This window comes from Orbilia oligospora, assembly GCF_000225545.1.
Source record: "Orbilia oligospora ATCC 24927 unplaced genomic scaffold scaffold00004, whole genome shotgun sequence".
NCBI classification, from domain to species: domain Eukaryota; kingdom Fungi; phylum Ascomycota; class Orbiliomycetes; order Orbiliales; family Orbiliaceae; genus Orbilia; species Orbilia oligospora.
Genome location: NW_011645561.1, coordinates 1,885,861 through 1,906,615, shown reverse-complemented (window position 1 = coordinate 1,906,615; position 20,755 = coordinate 1,885,861). Strand labels below are relative to the sequence as shown.

Genomic DNA, 20,755 nt, shown 5'->3' with positions numbered 1-20,755 from the left:
CTCAAAGCCATGAATCTCCACCGAAACCTTCTCTTTGGTAACTACATAATCTCCCTCGTAGCGTTCTATGTAAATGTAGACAGAATTTGGACTAATTTCGAGTCTTTTTAATTAAAAAAAATCAGTGAAAGGTTCGGATCATGCATCGGCCGTAGTTGCGATAAATACATCGAGTACACTGGGCGTAACCAATCCATGCGAGATCAGAGGTTTTAAAGGACCTCGATACTATTTATTTTTGTTACGAAGGGAGACTATTATAAGGAGGAAGGAGGGACGTGCACGCGTGGGTAAATTTATTGATAGACAGTGGTAACTCAGAATAATCCTAACACGGTCCCATAATGTTCTCCATCACATGTATGGTATATTCAATATTAATAAGGTATAGGATTTTCTCGTGGATGATCGATCTTACTGTTAAGTCTAGTACTTTCTTAGTTCTTAGTGTGATTCCTAGAGCCATATGGCCATAGAATCAGATTATCGTGATCGATAAGAGCTCAACTTAGAGGGTGAAAGGCCTCCCCGCCAGAAAATCCTAAGCAGTATGGGCCTTAAAATATTTTCTATCTAACAATAGCCTTTTCAGAATGGTAAATTGTCGTCCCAGGTTAAAAAAAAAAAAAAAAAAAAAAAGATGAAATGAAATAAAAAGCTGTAGCATAATGCACAAAAACATTTAGATCCCGAAATCCGGAATCATCAAATCCCATTCCTTTTGGTTTGCTCCAGTAATAATGACAACAGACGTTAGAAAAACACAAACAATACCGGCATACGTTAATCAATTAATTAAAAGAGACAAAAAGAGTTCAAGCACCAAAAAAGAAGAAAAGAAAGAAACAAAGCGCAAATCTTAAAGAGTACTGTTGTTTCCGCTCTGCATTTCCCCCATTCCATACTGCCTTTGTATGTTCTTTTGTCATAACCACTCTTGTGGAACAGCGTTGACAAACATTAATGATAATGGGAAGAAAAAAAACTTGAAGGATAAAGTTGGTGGCATGCTAATATTGTCTCGGCCGCCAGAAGATCCAAAAGTTAATGAAGGGTGTGAGAGAGTTCTCAGACCTTCTGCGGGGATGGCGCCGGCGAATTCTCGATTAGTCGATCCATCTAGGACTGACTCTTTCTTCGCTCTCCCTTCTTTCCCTTGCTGAGCTTCTCGAACAACTCTGTTCGGTCGTTACGCTGGATATGGCCGTCGCGGCTGGGAGGAGTAGCATGGATACTGCCAGCACGCTTTTGGAATCGGGATGGGGGTACTTTGCTCGCATCCCACTCCTTTGACCTATAGTTGAGGGCAAAAACGAAACGAGTTAGTTATTGTCATCATCATCATGACGTCATTATAAAGCGGCTCTTGGTCGACAAGGATGTCTTCCACGAAGTATTGAAACAAAGCATCATGCAAACATTCTCATGAACATGGTCATGATAATATAGCAAAAAAAATAAAAAATTCAAAGGTATTTGATATCAGGAATTCGGAAGGATATAATTTGCAAAAAAAACTTACATTCGCCTGTCTCTTTGTTCAATAGGTACCTCTTGGATGCCTTCAGGTCGGGCAGTACCAAACATATCGTACTTGAAACCGGGCTCTCCAAACCCTGGCTCAGCGGAGCCGCTGGTTCGTCGGGGAACGTTGTCGTAGGTAGGGCTGACAGGGGATGAGGGCTCTTCGAGGGCTTGAGCGTTTTGGAAATGAGGAGAGTTGGCCTCGGGTACTATCTTTGCCTCGGTATTTGCCATATTTGTATTTGACGACTTTAAGAAATCCATGATCGAAGAAGCACGGGTAAGAAGAGGTATGTTAGGACGAGTATAATATAATGTAGAACCCGAGAGGAAGGGTTCAAGAGGAAGAGACGGAGGATAAATCGAAAGTGATAGAAATCTGAGGGGAAAAAAAGAAGAAGAAGAGGAGAAGAAGGAGAAGGAAAAGGCCCGTGTGTAAAATACCTAGGCTTAAGCTTTCAGAGGGAATGGAATGATATTCGCAGTCGATTATAGACTTTTCAAGGTGTGTAACTGTAACTTGCGGGTATTGTGTGTAAGCTCTGAAATCTTGTGTGATTAAAAATATCAGAGTTCAGAATGAAAACATCAGAAGGCCAGGCCAGGCCAGGACAAGACAGGATTTAAATAGTCTCGACGTCTGGCGAACGTGAACAGGGCAGAGGGGGATAGACACCGCAAGCGTTGGAATAAAAGCAAGCTGAGATGATGAGGCCAATCTGAGACTGTTGTGACTGTACCATGACATGACCAAGGATTATACCTACTTGAGTAAGAAGTAGTATACAACCTACCAAGGTATAGCGGAGACAGAACTATAGTCTAGATAGTCTAGTCTACCGTACTGGTCAGGGCTGGGGAGGAGGAGGGGCGATCAAAGAAGCAAAGTAAAGAACCTAGCTAGTATACTAGACTGGCTGGCTAACTCTGAAGGGGACTTACCGAGCCTTGTCCTTTTTCCCTTTCCTTTCTTTTTTTAATTTTTTTAATGGAATATTGACTCTACTGTCTGTAGGATTGATTCTTTCGGTATGAGTACGTAAGTACTTAGGTATATGCACTGGTCTAAAACGAGAGTGGCTCCAATGCAATGTTGGAGGCAGTCCGGATTGAATCGACTGGTGGTGGTTGGTGGTTGATGGTATAGACTTCGATTGAGTAGGTAGTACTTGTATAATAGGATGTTAACGTTTGGGAGCTGATGTAAACGGAATGTATCCCGAGAAGGATGATTACAAGATCTTAAGAAAGAGTCGATATGATATGATATACTATAATATGATATATACTTCTATTCAATTCCAATGATAAGTGATAGTTGGTTCTGATGTTCTGTCGGTCAGATTCGAATTAATAGACAATCGATAATATAATTGATTTGGGACACGGCAAACACCCGAATACTCTTCGCAAAACATGCACATGCCGAGGATCCTGGGATATCCTGGGATATCCTTGGAGCCTCTTCTTGCTTTCTCTTTCTTCTAAGCAGTTACGGTCAGTCACAGATAGTTGCATTGGCATTGGCATTGGCATCTGCATCTGCATCTACATCCTCGTCTGCATGGTATGTATCTATCTGCCTGCGTTATCAGTCCAGTAACTACATATGTAGTAATTAATATCGTATTCGTCCCTCGCGGCCTCGTTCTAGCCGCTAGTTTAGTCTATACTGCAGTCTGGGCTTTCTCTCCGAGCCAGTAGTCCGAGTACATTCCGAGTACGTATTCCTACTTCGTTACTATCCAAACAAATAGCGTGGATCTAACCTCAAATGATCAATGAATTGCAATTGGCGGGCTACAAGCACAACGGTGTGCCTACATGAACGGCCTCGCCTCTCTCTAGCTCCGTCAATCCATGCATCGTGCATATATACCATCCAACCACATCGAAGCTGAATGGCTAAAATACCCCGCCAAGCCCAGGGAAAGACTGGGAGAAACGAAAAAGAGGGTGGGGCTGTCGCATTTTGCAATTCAGCACCTCTACCTCCGCTCCGTAGGTACTCGAGAAAGTACCTATCGATACCTTGCATCGACCCTCTCAGAGGCTAGATTTACCGATCCAATCGTTGAAAAGGATATGCAGAGGTTAATTCAGTTAATATATGCGATCCCAGCTATCGATGACATGATTACACCTTGGACCAACAGTCAATCGACAAATCTACAAATCATCTAGTACCGGTACTTCTTTTTTGTATCTTCTCTTCTCTTCAAAATATCTTATTTGATTGTTGCACTGCATTATCATTTATCATATCTCCATGCCTGTCGGTGCAGCATTCGTAGCACTCGCGCATTCCTTTTTTCTTTTCTTTCTTCTGTCTTTCTTCAAATATTTCAGCTGGCCACAAACACCGACGACCCGACAATGCAATTCTGCCGACGAACTAATCGACCCTTTTCTTTTGATTCGAAAGAAGAAAAGAAGGGAAACCCTTCCTATCTTGCGATCTTCAAAAAAGCTAGCTCCAGGGCAGCTGCTAGGAATGGGAAGCTTAAGGAAGGCCAAGACACCCCAGCCCATCACACATCGAAATCGAGAGACACGTTCAATCGACGGTAAAGAAAGAGCCTTTACCCCAAGATTCAAACACCCGCACTGGCCAGTTTTAATTTACAGGATTTCACGAAGAGAGGCCAAGTACGGCACATCACGAGGCTTTGTGGGCCTGGTGGCGATCGATCGAAAGGTTAAAAAGGTTCACCAACCGACACACTCATGTAATTTCATTATAATAGTATACAGTACCGACCTTCACTCAAGCCGACAAGGAGTGAAAAAGGAAAAAAAGGAAAAGCCAAGAACATTGGGCATATCTCCGCCTCTGACGTTTGCATCCCCGGAATTCTCAGAATCCTGCCAACTAGCTAGTGATAGCTCGGCACTTTAGCTTGATTGACAGTTTGTTCCGGTGGCAACTGTTTCTGGCCCCCCCTCGTCGACGTGTGAGTAAGAGGTGCATGTGTAGCTCTCACGATACATGAAGGTAACCGCCAAAGATGGCAGGTATTTTTTATTTATTCATTTAGAGTTCTTCTTTTTGCACTAGGAACGAAAAAGCTTGTTGATGTCGAAATACCGGCATGCTGAAGTATTCCATCTATGTCGGCCGGTTCAATCTAGGGCACGAGGCCAGTTGTGGTTGTGATAAACAAAACCTTCTTTAAAGCCATCCACGGTTTCAAATTCGGCGCTCATTTGGAACCCGAATTCGACATTGATTCAGCCGAATGGAAGGAAGAGGCCATGTGAATCGGAGCACGAGGGTAAAACATGCAAACGTCGATCGAACTGCGCCTCCGTTTTCTTGTGGCATGTTAATTTATCGATATCTAGTTAATTGATGTCCCGTCGTAGGGACTACCAAGCTAGTAGGGACTAGGGGTCCGCGGGTCTTTCGCGGGGATGGGTGCGCACGGTAGGAACATTTGCCTGGCAAACTTCTAGGCTCGAAACTTATATCGTCATTCCCCCAACTTTTCTTCGAATACAGCACCGTTAACGCTGCACTATGCCTAACTGAAGTAATTTCTATAATCCGGAAGGAGTAGAGGAACGACAATGATGAAACAATCCTAACGAAGCAGGTTCTAGACAAAAAGACGATGCCATAATCCGCTGCGTATCGAAATTTCAGGGATTACTTACTAAATCGCCTTGGAAAAGGGTCCTTTTTCGTATTGATTCGATTCGATTCTTATCTAAATCCGAATTATATTCTAGCCTCCCGTCCAATTTCCCTAGCTTGTCCGTTGAAAAACATTCTTAAAGAAAACATCAGACGATAGCTAGAAAAGTGTATACTTCACCGTTTCTTTTCCTACGGTAAACAATGAAACCGAGACATCATAAAATTGGATCGATTGATAATATCTCGGACTCCCACAAACCCGGTACCGCGGCACGCGGAGTATCAATCAATCCATGACAACTAGCTTTGATAATCTGGCAAAAAACTACTCAACCGCGCATGCCCCGACTTAAAACAAGTTTTATCGTGAACGGTAATTATAACCTCAGCACTGCCATCACATCTACGTATGCCATTCTACACAAAATATATGAGGCATTATCTATGCATGCTCAATATCAATATTACCAAGCCGAAGCATAGCCTCCCTTAGCCATAGTTAGACCAGAAGGAAAAGCCTCAAACCTATTTTTTATCACAACTTAAACAAATATAATGTCGTAAAAGAAACTTTAAAAAAAAAACATTTGAAGAAATTATATTTCGCTTCGCTTAAGCGCACATGCCTCCCTATCCCCGTCTCCAGAAAACGTTAAATCATACTCCCCACCTCTTGCATGCATCTGCAGATCATGTTGTAGGGCCTTATTTTCTTTTCTTCCCTAAGATTGGCTCAATTCAGGGACGACCCGACAGATCTAGAGAGTGACTGATGTAACAAGGCGGGAGAAGAAAAATGCCGCATTGGTTTTCGTTTCTAGTCTCGTGCCTCTTTACAATCGATCAATGAGTGAGAGATTTATGATGATTACTATTATTCAGGTCTATATCTGTGGGGTATGTATCTATACATGTGATAGCTCGAGTGATAAAAAGCTAGCGAGTAGACACTGACGCTATGCCTCTAGTATATCTAAACAAGCAGGCTGTGTTAAGGGACCCCCACTACTCTCCTCACTATAATTGGGAAAGTGGGATGTCTCACTGCAACCCCCCCTCCCCGAAAGCAGGGACACCTCACAAGACTTCTAACCTTGTAACAATAAAAAGCTTATCGAAGAAATTGTCCCCGATTCCGTCGGTAAACTCTTTAGCTTGTAGATGACTGTAGCACAGACTCCCTCAACTTCCGCTTGAATTCCTCCAAGGCTTCCCTCTCTTCCCTCTCGATCTCCTGATCGAACAGTTCCCTCCGAAGTTTCGATGCTCGTGTGATCGATACATGGCTCCGAGTCTGCCCATCAGGCTGACCGGCTAACCCTCGAAGCTTCGACCGAAGTCTACCCTGCCTTGCGAGCTCTAACATCTGCTTGGAATCAGACCCGGGATCTTTAGCTCCGAACTCTGTCTTAAACTCGTCAGGAGTCTCATCCTTTGCTGCCCCATCAGCTCCGGCATTCCTAGCAAGGGCTCGGAGGGTAGCATCCAATTCAACATGGACGGTACCTAGATCTGACTTTGCGGTGAAGAGAGAGTTACTCTCCATCAAAGGGTCGTGTGACGACGCAAAGTTATTGAGAAGAGGGGCAGTGAATGTCGAAACCGGAGGGACAAGGAGGGGTAAGACTGCCTCTTGAACATCCTTCAGCTGGACCGAAAAGGAAGGTGTCGTCATCTTCCAAACTATTTTATCATTCACGATTAGCTTCCCGATCAAACCCAAAATTCTTGTTTGAGCAAAAGATCATGAACAATTAAAAGTAGTGAATATAGGTCAGAAAAGCCGGTTTACTCCTCGCTCATACACTCCGATCGTACACACCCAGCTCCGACGTTCCTCGACGACCGACGAACCGGCTGAGCTTCCGATACAAAGCCCTGCGTTTTGCTCTGACTATGGTACCCGTCAACGCTTCAACCAAACCTTCCAGAATCATAAGTCCAACTCAGAACCCGCGAGCCTCTCAGGTTCGGATCCGGGTACCCACTCCCATGTTATCCGTCCTCCCATAGCCACAGTGAGAGAATACTGCGATGGTCGGGTAGGGAGCTTGGTAGGTACCTGGTGAGGGACATCTAGTTGGTTGGTGAGGCTGACGGAGCGAGAGTGCAGGGTGGAGAGAGCATTCGTCGAATGGATTGACTAAGGTGTCATCATGATACACATAGGTGGTGCTGGATGTTTTTTTTTTTTTTTAAGAGAATTTGATGATTGTGGCTAACCTTATATGGGCACAGCAAGGTGGGAGGGTTACTGTTGAAGACTTTTCCAAAGTTAGCCGATTCCTGCAACTAAAAAGAAAGAAGCAAGTATATAGCATAGTGAATGAGGATTGGTTAAGATCAGAGATTTTGTATCGTTTGGTATATCGTTGGCTTCAGCTTATGGTTCAGAAGCAGAACTGTATAAAGATTTGGTTCTCATCATAGGAGGGAAGTGACAGGGCTTTTTTTCTTGTTCACACATTATAAGGAATTGATACATACCAAGTATAGTAACTTTCTTCTATCGATACTCAATCGAGCATTCCGAGATGAGATTCTTCAAGAGTGTGAAGAACCTAATCCTGCAGCGGCTATGTCGACATCGCTGCTGGCAAAGACGAACCTGTCGTTGATTCTGTTAGTCCAAGCCCCATAATAAATCATATAGTATCGGGAAGAAACAAGAATCAATGTAAATATATTGATAACAATCAGATGGTAGTGCATGTATTGGTTCAATGGCTCACAGAATGCGAGAGTCGCTCGCCAGAACGTGATATGTGAGAATTTTCCTCATATGATAACAGATAGATACGATACAAAGTAATAAGCAAGGAGGAGTATTCATACCTATTCGCGAGAGGACCGGAGTCGTTTTCACGGTCTGCGAGGAGAAGTCGGTCTCTGAGATGTGGAAAGAAGGTTGATGGTGAAGTGAAGAGAAGAGAAGAGAAGAGAAGAGGAAAGGAATTTTTTCCTTCTCAAGTAAACCACAAAAAAAAAGTGCAACCACACACAACGCGCATACCCTGCAACCTCCAAGCACCTGCTCTAACGCTATCTCGCGAGATATCTCGATTCCCATCAGTATCATCTTTATTCATTCACAATGGCAGCTAAAGCTCCAGACAGGCGGCGAAATAACCCGCCTTCGCATGGAACTACACCGCCGGTCTTTCTATCTTCGTCTTCATCGGGGGCTGTAAAACCGAAACAGTCATCGAGGTCGCCTGATGAAATCCGCAAGATCTGTATGTTCTTCCCTCCACATCAATACGCATCCCAGCAATTTAATTGAAATGCTGACCGAAGATTTTGTATATAGTCCTGCGAACTGGTCTCATTTCCTCGGTCACTGGTTCTTCTTTCCTCGAAATCGCGCCTCTCAAACTTTCAGTTTCCGTTTTGGGACCCCGCCCGCTACCAAGGACTTCATCGACACCATTCGCCGCCCAAGCAATCCTAACCACCGAAGTGAAATTCGCACCCTTCGCGTCCACAGTTCGCAGAGGGTATATCCGTGACTCCTCAGAACGAGACCTGGGAAGTAGGCTATACCAGGCTCTCGTGGGGGCAATAAGACGGGAACTTTATCCTAAAAGTAGGATTGAAGTTGTAGTCACAATACTAGACTCTGAAGACGAAGGCGATGATGTTAATACCGTATACATTGAAGAAGGGAAGACAACTGTTGAAACGAAGTTTTGGGATGCAGGAAGGTCGGAGAGGGCGTTGGGAGTTGTGCTGGCTGGGTGTATCACCGCAGCTTCCGCAGCTTTAGCAGATGCAGGGATAGAAATGTTTGATTTAGTCAGCGGTGGGGTCGCGACTTCATTCGTGGACGAAGTTAATTCGAAGGGCAAAGATAAAGGGGACGCCGTTAGCAATAAGCTATACGTGCGAGACCCAGCCATTGCACTGCCAGAGGGAAAGACCCCGTTAGCCACTTGTGTTTTGGGTTATATGGCGGCAAGGGATGAGATCAGTGAGCTATGGATATCGGGGAAAGTAGGGACAAAGAATGGAACGACAGAGATGGATGAGCTAGTAGATGAAGCTATAGCTGCTGCGAGATCAGCAAGAGGGGTGCTGAACGAAGCAGCCAAAGAGAGAGTGCAGTTCATAGTTGATAAGACTGGAACAGCAGTCCCCTCGAAGGGTGAAACCACGGACGTTGAGATGTCCGGATGAAGGAGTGAAGCATCTTAATAGCGAATGTAATTATACTGTATTTGATAGACTTTGATATGATACCCGCAATATAACGCCATTCTAATGCTAATATCCAAACCTATATACCCCCCCAATTCATTACCTCATGGTGTACAAGCCATCTATTCGTCCTCAGCATCACCAGCGTCATCATCGTCATCACCGACCAGTTTCCTGACCTTCCCCACGACATCCATTAATGCCTTGCACGCAGGAGAATCCGGGTAGGCATCGAAGAAACTCTCTCCATAATCACAAGCCATTCCAATCCTCGGGTCCAACGGTACTCTTCCTAAGAACTCTACTCCAACTTCCTTCGCTAGCGCCTCACCTCCTCCCGTTGTAGCCCTGAATATTTGACTCTCGCCCTTACAATTCGGACACACAAATCCGGACATATTCTCAACAATCCCAAGCACCCGTATCCCTGCTTTCCTACAGAAGTCGATTTCCTTTCTAACATCTAACAAGGCTACCTCCTGCGGCGTGGTAACCACAACTGCCCCACTGACACCAGATTCCCTCATATAGGTGTTGACGCTCAAATGCTCATCGCTCGTTCCCGGCGGTGTATCAACCACCAACCAATCCAGCTCGCCCCACTCCACATCCTTCAAAAACCTCTTAATCATCCCGTTCTTCTTTGCCCCTCGCCAGATAATCGCATCATCGGGATTTGGCAGCATGAATTGTATACTCATCAAGCATAAGTTATCCGCCACATAAACGGGACTCCACCCGGAACTACTAACGTGAATGCTTTCATTATCCGCGCCGAGCATTTTGGGTATCGAAGGGCCACATATGTCGATGTCCATTATTCCCACTTGAGTTTCTGGGGATACGGAAGCGAAGCCGTGGGAGAGCATCGTCGAGAAAGTTGACTTGCCGACGCCACCTTTGCCACTGAGGACGAGCAGTTTGTGACGGATCGAGGAAAGGCGGGACGTTATGATTGGGAGATCAGGATCGGGGCCTTTGGGAGCTGAGGCACATATTGCTTGGTTGGGACAACCGGCACAGGCGTCCTAACACTAATTTTAGCATGCATACATGGGGAATTTGGGCTTTTCGATTTCAGATATATGCCACATACTGATTTGCCTGCATTCTGCGACTCAGGGCCGGGGCAATGCTCTATAGGCAAGATTGTTACTAAGCTGTATTCATGACGGCAGGATCAATTTTCTTACCAGGCTCCGGTGCGACAAGCTCCGGTGCAACTTTGGGCGGATCTTTGAGCGAAAGTTCTGGTGGTGGTTGGAACGTGACCATTTTGAAGTTGATGTCTAAAGAAGAAGTGGGATGTCGATGTGAGGCGAAAGTGCGCCCATTTTGAGTTGCGGCCTTACAAATCCAAATTCCAGGCACACTTGTTCGTCGGCCATCTCCTGGCCATTTTCAGATTACAATTTACTAGTCCTAATAGTACATGATCCCAACCCGCGTAAATGTTATACACACTCCCCCAATCAATCTTTTTCACATCTTAACAGGGTGTTCTGCTTATGCAGCCCCGTTGACAGCTGCTAAGCCCTCCGATTCCTCCCTCCTTGTCTTATACATCATTTGTGCCTCCATTTCGCGTTTCTGGACAAACTCAACCTCTGATCTCAGGGTATCTAGTCGCCTTGGAATGGCATCTTCTTCTGAAATTGCCAGAGTCTTAAAGCTGTCAAGTTTGTTCTTTGCATCTAGGACAGCACTATATGCCTCTGTAATCTTCTGTGCGAGAATCTGCTGACGTTTCTGGTAACCGCCCAGAGTTAAACCGAGTTTCTTTTCTAGCTTGTTACCGGCCTCGGCGTTCTTGATGAGGTTCGATTGAACAGCCTGTGAGGGGTATTTCTAGTTAGTTAGGTACTCAAAAGCATGCTTTGTTCGTAGACAGGGTAGGTTATTAGAACTCACATCAAATATGGTTTTCATGACATTCTTTTTGTCCACCTCTTCATCATCGCCATACCCATCCAAACCGGGGAGCCCACCGGACCAATACGCGTTCTCCCACCCGTTTTCATAAGTCTTGTTCATCGTCTTCAAGACATCGGCCGGCAGCTCTACCAGAATCTCCAGCCGCGCTTTCTTGACATGCTCATCCTCTACCTCGCTCAGAGGTTTTGGAACACCAGTAACCTTCCCTCCCTGTACTGGGAATTTCAAGGCATCTGACGCAATTAAGAGAGACATCTCGTTCTGGATAAGGTCCTCCGGCGAAGCCCCACTAGTGGAGAAAGCCTCGTACAAAGCATCTATGTCAAGCACAGTGGGACGGGGCAGACCACGTTGTACCACTTGAGTTCTTCTAGCAAACTCAAGTCTCTCTTGTGCCTCCCTGATAGCCTTTAATCGCTTATCACGCTCCTCAGAATCCTCCTCTATAACTTCAGTCACTGCCTCCCCTTCCGCATCTGGATCATCAATCTCAAATTCCCATTTCTCTTCTTTAGGTTTAGGCAGGTTTGAAAATCCTGCCTGAAGTTGGGATTTTAGAGATGTAAGTCTCATTTTTTGTTCACGGGGAGTTTCACTAACAAACCCGCCCATTCCATTGGCATTGATCGCAAGATTGTCTCTGGGAGTACGCAGGGGAGTCTGACCAGGGAGTCCAGAATGAAGAGGTGTAGCTCCGGGCATGCCTGGCCGCATTGGCGTCGCCATGGGATTGGGAGTAACGATGGCCGACCTCCTTGGTGTCATGCCTTCAAAGCCCGTGGTCCCTTTACCCTCATGCAGAGGGGTATTTTCACCACCTAAGAGAGATGATTGGGTTTCGGTTAGAGCCCTGATATTGCGAATCTCATTCGCAATGTGATCTTCCTGCGGGGGAGCTCTTGGGGTCCTAATCGGCATGCCGCTGTTGATAACGTTGGTGTAGTCACCAACCAACCCTTTCGTCGATTCATTTTCGCTTGACGAGGCCAACTTATTGGCGTTTGCACCGGCGATGCCCATTTTAACAATATCCTCTAGCTCGGCATCTCCAACTTGTGGCATCGGTAGCACTAGTTGTCGGCGTTTACTCATTTGCTCTGCCTCCCGGATCCGCTGAAGCTGGGCGACCTTTTTCGCAGCCTGAACATCGGCATTCTGTCCTTTCTTCCTACGCTTTGGGTCATTATCATCATCTTGATCACCCTTTCTCTTTGATTGCACGACTGCCTTTCTCGGATCAAAAGCTTGTAGGGTTCTCTCGTTTCTTGCTTGTTCTTCTGATGTGTCGTAGAATCCAGCGGCTGCCTTCTTCTCGAATGGAATGTCGGCATTGTAATCCATCTGACCCTTCTTCCTATTGGTGAGTTTGATGTTGATACCGGCATGTTTTAGCTCACGTCGCTTTTGTAAAACCGCTAGTCGTCGTGATGCCTCTAATTGTCGTTCTCTTGCCTTCCGCTTTGCCTTTTTACCCTGGGTATTGGCAAGACGGGCACGTGCTTCGCTCAACATCTCTTTCTCATCCTCGTCCATATCAATTGCATCGGGCCTATTTCAAGTCAGCGATTGGGCTCTCATACCCAAGGGAGGCCAAGTGAAAGCACATACCGAGCAGGCTTCGTCTCCGGATCAGGGTCCATCTCTCCGGGACGGAGTTTTCTGACCTGGTCGGCCGTAGGTGCCAATGTTTCGGCGCCATCCGGGCCTCCAAGTCCCAGCTCCTCATTCTCCCTAGCCTCTGCATCGTCGAGCAACTTTTGGTATCGTTCAAGACATTGAGTAGCGGTTCTGCCGACAAGAGGGGCGATTGTTCTCCATTGTGTCGGCATCAACTTTGCAAGATGCAGAAGTTTCTCATCCTCTTCTTTGCTCCATTCGATCTATGGTATATATCAGATAGGGGGGCCCACGGTGTGTGAAATGCTATTGTAGAACGATATTCCGTACCTTGCGAATACCGGGATCCAGCCATTCTAGCCATCTTGCCTTGCACTGCTTCGGAGTCTTTCGTGCAAGAAGGGAGGACACACGTGCCCATTGATTGAGTCCGTATTTGGAAACCGAGGCCTTGAGGATTTCATCCTCGACGTTAGTCCAAACGCCACCTATATTAGGGTTAGGAGTCGTGTGCTGCGACGGATTTCAAGGGGAGCATGGGTGAAAGAACACGTACCCTTCACGACCGGCATCTTCGATTGCTTTAAAAGCGAGACGATATCAATAGGCTTAAACGGTGATAGTATAGGATTCAGCCAGAGCGCGGTAGTGGGTGTTGAAGAGATAGCGGCTCGGCGACGCGATGAGGTCAAAAGAAAAGATGATGATTTGAAGATTTCGTGACGAGCGAGCCAAAGTCAAAGTCAAGTCAAAAGGTGTGTGGCCTGCCATGTTCCTGCGGATGTTGCTTTTTCTGTGCGAACGACCAGCAACACAGCAACAGCTGACCTCCCAAACCTAAAACAACTTCAGGCTCGATTTCCTATTTGCCCCGCCAGAATACCGCGGGCAGCCAATCACGGCCTCATCACGGCCTCTGCAGAATCTAGAATGCCTGGAATCAAAGCATCATCGCGGCTGCAGCTAACCGTGCCGTCTTGGCCCTTCGAGTCTCTGCCACAGTAGGAGCAATCGTCGGTCATGTTAGCTGTGTTGGCGCCGCCGTTGTCGAGGCACAAACAATGAAAAGGATTTCGAAGGTGATTGTAACAATCATATCTTGCATTACCGCCAGCGGCTACTTTCGAACTTTCCTCTCGAGCTCTCATCCTTCCTTCCTTCCTTTTTCTTAATTATCGGGTGAGCATCTTATATTCTTTATATCGATCCTTTTTAAATTTATATTATAAGCTTGTTTATAATACCCGACGATATTGGTGCCTGCATGATGCATCTGCACTTGTCTCTGCATTAGAGGAACCACACTATAACCACACTCCTAGACTAGTAGGCACCTAGGAGATTCCTGGGTATACTACCCGGTACTGACCATTTCAACCTAGATCCTCTATAGGAAAGACAAAGGTAAAAAAGGAAAAACCCTTGACCATCTATAGCTATCCCCGTCTTCATATGCAGACCCGGTGCTGGTATGGGACAGATCTTGCAAGGGCAGCCGGCTTACTGAACAGCGCTGTTGTCGACGACGGACCTTAATTGCGCTTGCATTTAAATATAGTTCTTTCTTATTATTCTACTTCCATATCCCCCCTTCTCTACTCTTCTACTCATCACCATCATCTTCTCCCCTGTTCTTGCTCTTTCATCATTATCATTATTCAATTGTATCTGCTTCATTGCATACATAACATAACATCTTACCCGCCTGGTTTACGAGACACAATACAACTGTTCAGCAGAACATCGCCCTGGTTCCGCTGTTTTGTATTATATCGACACAATGGGGCCTGGACAGACAGAATTGGTTCGAGACGAGGAATCCGATGTCTTCATGCTCGATGCTCCTGGAGAACATGTCATGGCTCACGACCTGCTAGAACACATTCTAGATAAACAGGCTCGCGATTTTGCGGCTAGGCTCCCTAATGGCAATGGCTTACTACCAGACAGTATAGATGAATTAAAATTCAAGGAATCTCTCATAGCATCCCAGGTCGAAGAACCGAAGGATGGGAACGATGGTTCTGACAACGAAGGTCATGAACCTGATATCGATTCCGATTCCGAGGAAGACCCCGATGACGCTGCTATTGTCACCCAGACCAAACGAATAGCAAAAGCTAAACAAAAGCAGACCTTTGAAGAATGGTATGCATTTTCTCATAATTGAAAACCAAGAAATGAAGAGGAAGATGAAGAAAAAGATCAATTTTAGATTCTAATACGAAAGACACCCTTTAGGTTCTCCAAAAAGGCCTATGATATTGAAACCAATCCGAAGAAGCTGCCCCAGGATAACGAACTGGTATCTATCAAAGACCTACTCTCTAATACTGCGAAAGCAATTATTACAGATCCTCGAGAGTACCAGTTGGAGCTCTTCGAAAGAGCCAAAATGGACAATACCATAGCCGTCCTAGACACAGGGTCTGGAAAAACACTAATTGCGACTCTCCTTATCCGCTGGATGCTTGAATTAGAGCTCGAAGAACGAAAGAGCGGCAGATCACCCAAAGTCTGCGTTTTCCTTGTACGTACAATTGCTTCTGTATCTAGAAAAGTCTCCTTTGCTAACAGTGTTGCTAGGTCAACTCCGTCACCCTGGTCTTCCAACAGGCTGCGGTTTTGGAATGCAACTTGGATGCCCAAGTTGGGAAGTATTGTGGTGATATGGGTACAGACCTTTGGACCAAATCACAATGGGACGCTAGGTTGAAATCCGATAGGATCATTGTCGCAACTGCGGATATTCTTTGGAACTGCCTGACGCATTCTTTCATTCGCATGAGTGACATCTGTCTCCTAATATTCGATGAATGCCACCACACCAAGAAGCAGCATGCATACGCAAGGTACTTATTTACCAATGCTTTTTGTATCCAGAATCACTATTTCTGATCATCTGAATTTTAGAATTATGAGAGATTTCTACGAGACAGAGAAGGAGGAAAACAGGCCTCGTATATTTGGAATGACGGCTTCCCCAGTAGACGCTCGTGTTGATCCTGTTAAGGCCGCGCAGTAAGTAAATTTATCCTACCTTTGCAAATGTCATATTAATATTATCTAACACAAAAAATAGTCAACTAGAGCGTCTTATGCATAGTCGTATCTGTACTACGAGTAACCCAGCGTATATGAGGAAATTCTTACCCAGACCCGAGGAGATGACCCTCGAATACCAAGGTGTTCCAACGCCAGTGATAACAGAACTCAACTCCAAGCTTTCACCCTACAGGAACACCAAATGTCTTTCTAGTATATTCGGATTTATCGATAATGTCGCTAGCCGTGACCTGGGACCTTGGTGTTCGGACTTTATTTGGCAAGTCACGTTGACTGAACTAGAGTCGGCCCGACAGGAACGTCGCGCAGGAACGAACTCTGCTTCTAATCAGCGGGAAGGTAGTGCGTTTAATTTGGAGGACGTCGACAAGGAAATCCAGTTAATCAAGGAAGCGAGAGCTATTGTCGAGGCGCATGAGTTCCAGGAGCCAAGCTTAGGATCGGGGTCTTTTAGTCCAAAACTTTTTATCCTGCTACGCTTTCTGGTACACGCCTTCGACCAGCATCCTGAATACAAATGCATCATTTTTGTTACCCGACGACACACTGCACAATGTATCCAGGCAATTTTCAAGAAAGTCTTCATACAACATGGAAGAGACCACCTTATCAGGTTGGGAACCTTAGTCGGGAGCAGTGGCCAACATGGAACCGATAGCATGACATTCAGAGCACAGACTCTTGCTCTACATCGCTTCAAAAAAGGTGTCACGAACTGCCTTATTGCAACTGCAGTGGCTGAAGAAGGTTTAGATGTTCCGGATTGTAATTTGGTGATCCGGTTCGATCTCTACGATACTATGATCAAATACGTCCAATCCCGCGGCAGAGCTCGACACGCTACTTCAACCTACATCCATATGGTCGAGCAGAATAACTGGACACATAAAAGAATGGTACAGGACGGCCAAGAAGCCGAGAAAATCATGAAGGAGTTCTGCAGCAAGCTACCAGAGGATAGGTTGTTAGACAAGCAGGCTCCAACAGACATTTTCGGACCTGATCCTACTGATGATATGACTTATATCGTCCCAGAAACTGGTGCTAAATTGACCTTAAACTCCAGTATGCAAATTCTAAACCAATTTGCAGACCATCTAGTAAGTAACAGAGGCTGAACATTGTCTGCAGCGGCACTAACCCTGAATATAGGGAACTGAAGAAGGGATAGCGAGTGAACATGTCATGTACATTGTCCAAGCCCAACCTGGCCATGGCTTCAAGTGTGAAGTCAAAATGCCTGAAATATCGCCTATTAGGTCCGTCCTTGGTGATACCGCTCGATCCAAGGGGGCAGCAAAGCGCCACGCAGCCTTCGAGGCTTGCAAAAAACTCCATCATGGCAAATATTTGGACGACTACCTCATGCCAATCTACACAAAGAGGCTTCGTCCTATGATGGCGAATGCTCACCTTGCAGTTGACTCTCATAAATTGAGTTCCTACCCATCCCAAATAAAACCATCCTTCTGGGATCGTAAAGAACCCCCGGTACCAACAAGGCTCTGGGCTACTTGTCTCACCCTAAGGCACCCGAACCAGCTTGAGAAACCAAGTCAAGGAATATGCCTTGCAACCCGAGACAAGCCTCCCAAATTCCCGTCCTTTACGCTTTATTTTGATCGTGGCGGACAATCACTTGTTGATTGTGTCACAATGGACGATCCTATTATATGCGATGAAAACAAAATTAAACAGTTCAATGAGTTTACGTCTCGTTTCTTCATTGATATTTTCAATAAAGAGTTCGATATACAGACAGAAAAACTCCCATACTGGGTTCTCCCTATTAAGCTCAACAAAACGGTCACATCCGCCTCTTCCATTGACGATATGATCGACTGGGAGCTTGTAATGAATGTGTTCAAGAACCCCGAAGAAAATTTTGACCTCGCGACTACACCCCCAGAGTTTTACTTTGGGAAGTTTGTCATAGATCGTCGACAAGGCTCCCGGAGATTCTATATACTCGATCACGAACCGAAATACCATCCTTACGATCCGATTCCTGAGGGTGCATCGAACGCCCCACATACGGTCAGCATCATTGACTACAGCTACTCAGCAGGAAAGAAAGGATGGCAGAGATGGGTTGGAGACCTCCCTCCAGATCAACCTGTTTTAATCGCTGACCGTGTCTTGCACCGCCTCAATTTCCTCGAAAGGCCAACCGAGCGAGAAAAAACACAGAATACCATGGCCTATGTTGTTCCTTCCCCGTTCAGGGTATCCCCAGTAAGTAGCTATCTAGTAGATTCGATGCATGTGATCCCAACTGACGAAGCAAAATCTCGTAGTTGCCAGCTAAATTCTGTACAATGGGGCTTTTATTCCCGGCAATAATCACGAGGATCGACGCCTACCTCCAAGCTTACGATGTCTGTAAACTTTTTAAGGTGCAAATTGACCTTGAGCTTGCTTTAGAAGCAATCACAAAGGATTCTGACAATACACAAGAGCACGATGAAGAGCCACAGAATAAGCGTCGAGGCATGGTGACAAATTATGAACGGCTAGAGTTCCTGGGCGGTGAGTTGAACAGTACGTGTTTGTGCAAAATATTTCGTTGCTAATGTTTCCTGTTGTCGTAGATTGTTTCTTGAAACTCGGGACAACTATCGCTCTATACTCTACTAACCCTGATCAAGATGAATTCGCTTACCACGTTGAGAGAATGGTACTTGTCTGCAACAGAAGCCTTTACGAGCGCGCTGTTGAGCTCGAGTTGTACAAGTATATTCAAAGCGAAGGATTTTCCAGGTTTGTCTCCTCTCATAAGCTTGTGGTGTATCAAATAGTGGTTAGCTGATTTTTATCCTTAGACGTCTATGGTACCCGATGATAACACTCATCAAGGGAAAGGCAGTGGGGAAAACTGAATCGCAAAGAACCCATCGATTGAGCGACAAGTCTATGGCTGATGTATGCGAGGCGCTGATCGGGGCGTCGCTGTGTGGAGGCGGGCTTGATATGGCCGCACGTATGGTGACCACTCTTGTCAACAAGTCCATTCATAAAGTCAACAGTTTCAAAGATTATTATTCCCTTTATACTCTCCCGGAATATCAAATAGGTCCAGTCAATGCATCCCAGCAAGAACTTGCGGACAAGATTGAAAGAGACATGGGGTATAAGTTTAAATACCCCCGTCTACTCAGATCTGCGTTTACACACCCTTCCTTTCCGACCATGTGGGAGAAGATTCCTTGTTACGAGAGACTTGAGTTCTTGGGGGATGCTTTGATTGATATGGCGTGTGTTGAAGACCTTTGGGAAAGATTTCCTGGTAAAGATCCTCAATGGTTGACGGAACACAAGGTACATCCCTTTACTGTTATCCTTACTTGAACTGAACTTTAGCTCTTAACCACGATTTTAAAACAATTTTAGATGAGTATGATCAACAACCGTTTCCAAGGAGCTTTGTCGGTCAAACTCAAGTTCCACACTCATCTTCGCGCAATGGGCGCCCATATCAATTCAGCTGTCCAGGAGTATGTACAGCTTATCGAAGAGGCTCGAATTGCCTCTAATGATTCTGTTGACTATTGGATTGACGCCAAGCAGCCACCCAAGGTAAGACAAAATAATCTCTCTTTTTTTGATTAATTTATGGCTAAACCTAGGTATTAAAAGGTCCTCCCCGATATATTGGAAGCTTACGTCGGGGCTATCTTCGTTGATTCGGGCTTCAACTACGATGTGGTCACCAGTTTTTTCCGCACTCACGTTCGTCCTTTCTTCACTGATATGTCCATATTTGACTCCTTTGCCGGCAATCACCCAGTCACTCATCTGACTACACGCATGACAGAGCTTGGATGTAGTGACTTCCGTATCTTCTCAAAGGAGTACAAGGATCGGGACAAGAGCTATGTTTTAAGCGTCGTCATCTTCCACGACAAAATCCTAGCGGAGGGTAAAGCCTCCTCCAAAAAGAACTCAAGAACCAATGCGGCTAAACATAGTTTGGAGAAATTGGCCACAATGTCGGCAGCTGAGTTCCGGAAGAAGTGCACCTGTGATGAGATACGGAAAGCCGAGGCGGAAGAAAGGGAGGAGGAAAGGGCGAAGAGGGCGTTTGAAAGGGAGAATATGGAACTATAACGCCTTGGTTTCTCATCCTCTTTTTTAATAGCCCTCTAAGCAACCGTCTTCTCCCTTTTGTCCCCCCAAAGTTTCTTTCCTCCTCCTCTTCTTCTTCTTCTCCCGCTTCACCTTCCCCTTTCTTCTCTTTCCTTCTCTTCTCTTTTCTCGATACATACTCCCAGGCTACATATCTACTGACCAATCGACCTAGGACACTTCTATTCTACTGCCGAAAGCAGAATATTAATGCCCCGGGCATTAAAGTCCTGGTTTGGGCAGTAGAATGCAAGTTCCAGGCCTTTTGGTTCGATTGATTGGAGCCTTGGGTATTCGCCGAGATCCCGCTCTTCTTTCAAACCAATCATAAATCTGTTTCCATTTTATTCCTATGATAAGTTTCGTCCAGGTAGGTAGGTTAGGTGGATGTTGTTAACGAATGATAGAACTAGCATACGACACCAACCTTTAGACTGTTGATTGTTCATGCGATATATCGAAAGAATGCTGTGAGCGATCACGATGTGTGGAGATAATTGGTTCGACGTGAAGGAGATAATATCGCATGTGGTTTTTTTTCTCTTCCTTTTTTCTTCTGTGCCCTTTCTTTCTTTCCTTTATTGGTGAACGATGGGTATTCGTACCTGAATTGAGGTGACTCCAAAACAGTGCGATTCATCGATGTTACTG

General features: G+C 45.5%; 6 protein-coding genes across 6 annotated transcripts; 2 read left to right on the top strand and 4 right to left on the bottom strand.

Moving 5' to 3' along the window:
• Positions 1-1,119: 1,119 nt before the first annotated feature.
• AOL_s00004g561 (uncharacterized protein) lies at positions 1,120-1,788 on the bottom strand (the record flags this gene model as incomplete). Its single annotated transcript, XM_011119210.1, has 2 exons — positions 1,120-1,294; positions 1,523-1,788. The coding sequence occupies 2 exons, from the start codon at positions 1,786-1,788 to the stop codon at positions 1,120-1,122; spliced, it is 441 nt and encodes a 146-aa protein (XP_011117512.1).
• A 4,526-nt stretch (positions 1,789-6,314) lies between these two features.
• On the bottom strand, positions 6,315-6,839 carry AOL_s00004g560 (uncharacterized protein; the record flags this gene model as incomplete). Its single annotated transcript, XM_011119209.1, has 1 exon — positions 6,315-6,839. The coding sequence occupies one exon, from the start codon at positions 6,837-6,839 to the stop codon at positions 6,315-6,317; it is 525 nt and encodes a 174-aa protein (XP_011117511.1).
• A 1,419-nt stretch (positions 6,840-8,258) lies between these two features.
• AOL_s00004g559 (uncharacterized protein) lies at positions 8,259-9,340 on the top strand (the record flags this gene model as incomplete). Its single annotated transcript, XM_011119208.1, has 2 exons — positions 8,259-8,400; positions 8,475-9,340. 2 exons carry the CDS (start codon positions 8,259-8,261, stop codon positions 9,338-9,340), a joined length of 1,008 nt encoding a protein of 335 aa, XP_011117510.1.
• A 143-nt stretch (positions 9,341-9,483) lies between these two features.
• On the bottom strand, positions 9,484-10,636 carry AOL_s00004g558 (uncharacterized protein; the record flags this gene model as incomplete). The annotated part of the gene is made up of 3 exons (XM_011119207.1): positions 9,484-10,389; positions 10,458-10,498; positions 10,555-10,636. The coding sequence occupies 3 exons, from the start codon at positions 10,634-10,636 to the stop codon at positions 9,484-9,486; spliced, it is 1,029 nt and encodes a 342-aa protein (XP_011117509.1).
• A 231-nt stretch (positions 10,637-10,867) lies between these two features.
• AOL_s00004g557 (uncharacterized protein) lies at positions 10,868-13,485 on the bottom strand (the record flags this gene model as incomplete). The annotated part of the gene is made up of 5 exons (XM_011119206.1): positions 10,868-11,194; positions 11,273-12,845; positions 12,905-13,176; positions 13,244-13,401; positions 13,470-13,485. 5 exons carry the CDS (start codon positions 13,483-13,485, stop codon positions 10,868-10,870), a joined length of 2,346 nt encoding a protein of 781 aa, XP_011117508.1.
• Positions 13,486-14,693: 1,208 nt separating this feature from the next.
• AOL_s00004g556 (uncharacterized protein) lies at positions 14,694-20,086 on the top strand (the record flags this gene model as incomplete). The annotated part of the gene is made up of 11 exons (XM_011119205.1): positions 14,694-15,061; positions 15,155-15,443; positions 15,500-15,765; positions 15,827-15,934; positions 15,996-17,079; positions 17,132-18,214; positions 18,277-18,520; positions 18,571-18,739; positions 18,802-19,297; positions 19,370-19,555; positions 19,616-20,086. 11 exons carry the CDS (start codon positions 14,694-14,696, stop codon positions 20,084-20,086), a joined length of 4,764 nt encoding a protein of 1,587 aa, XP_011117507.1.
• Positions 20,087-20,755: the final 669 nt, after the last annotated feature.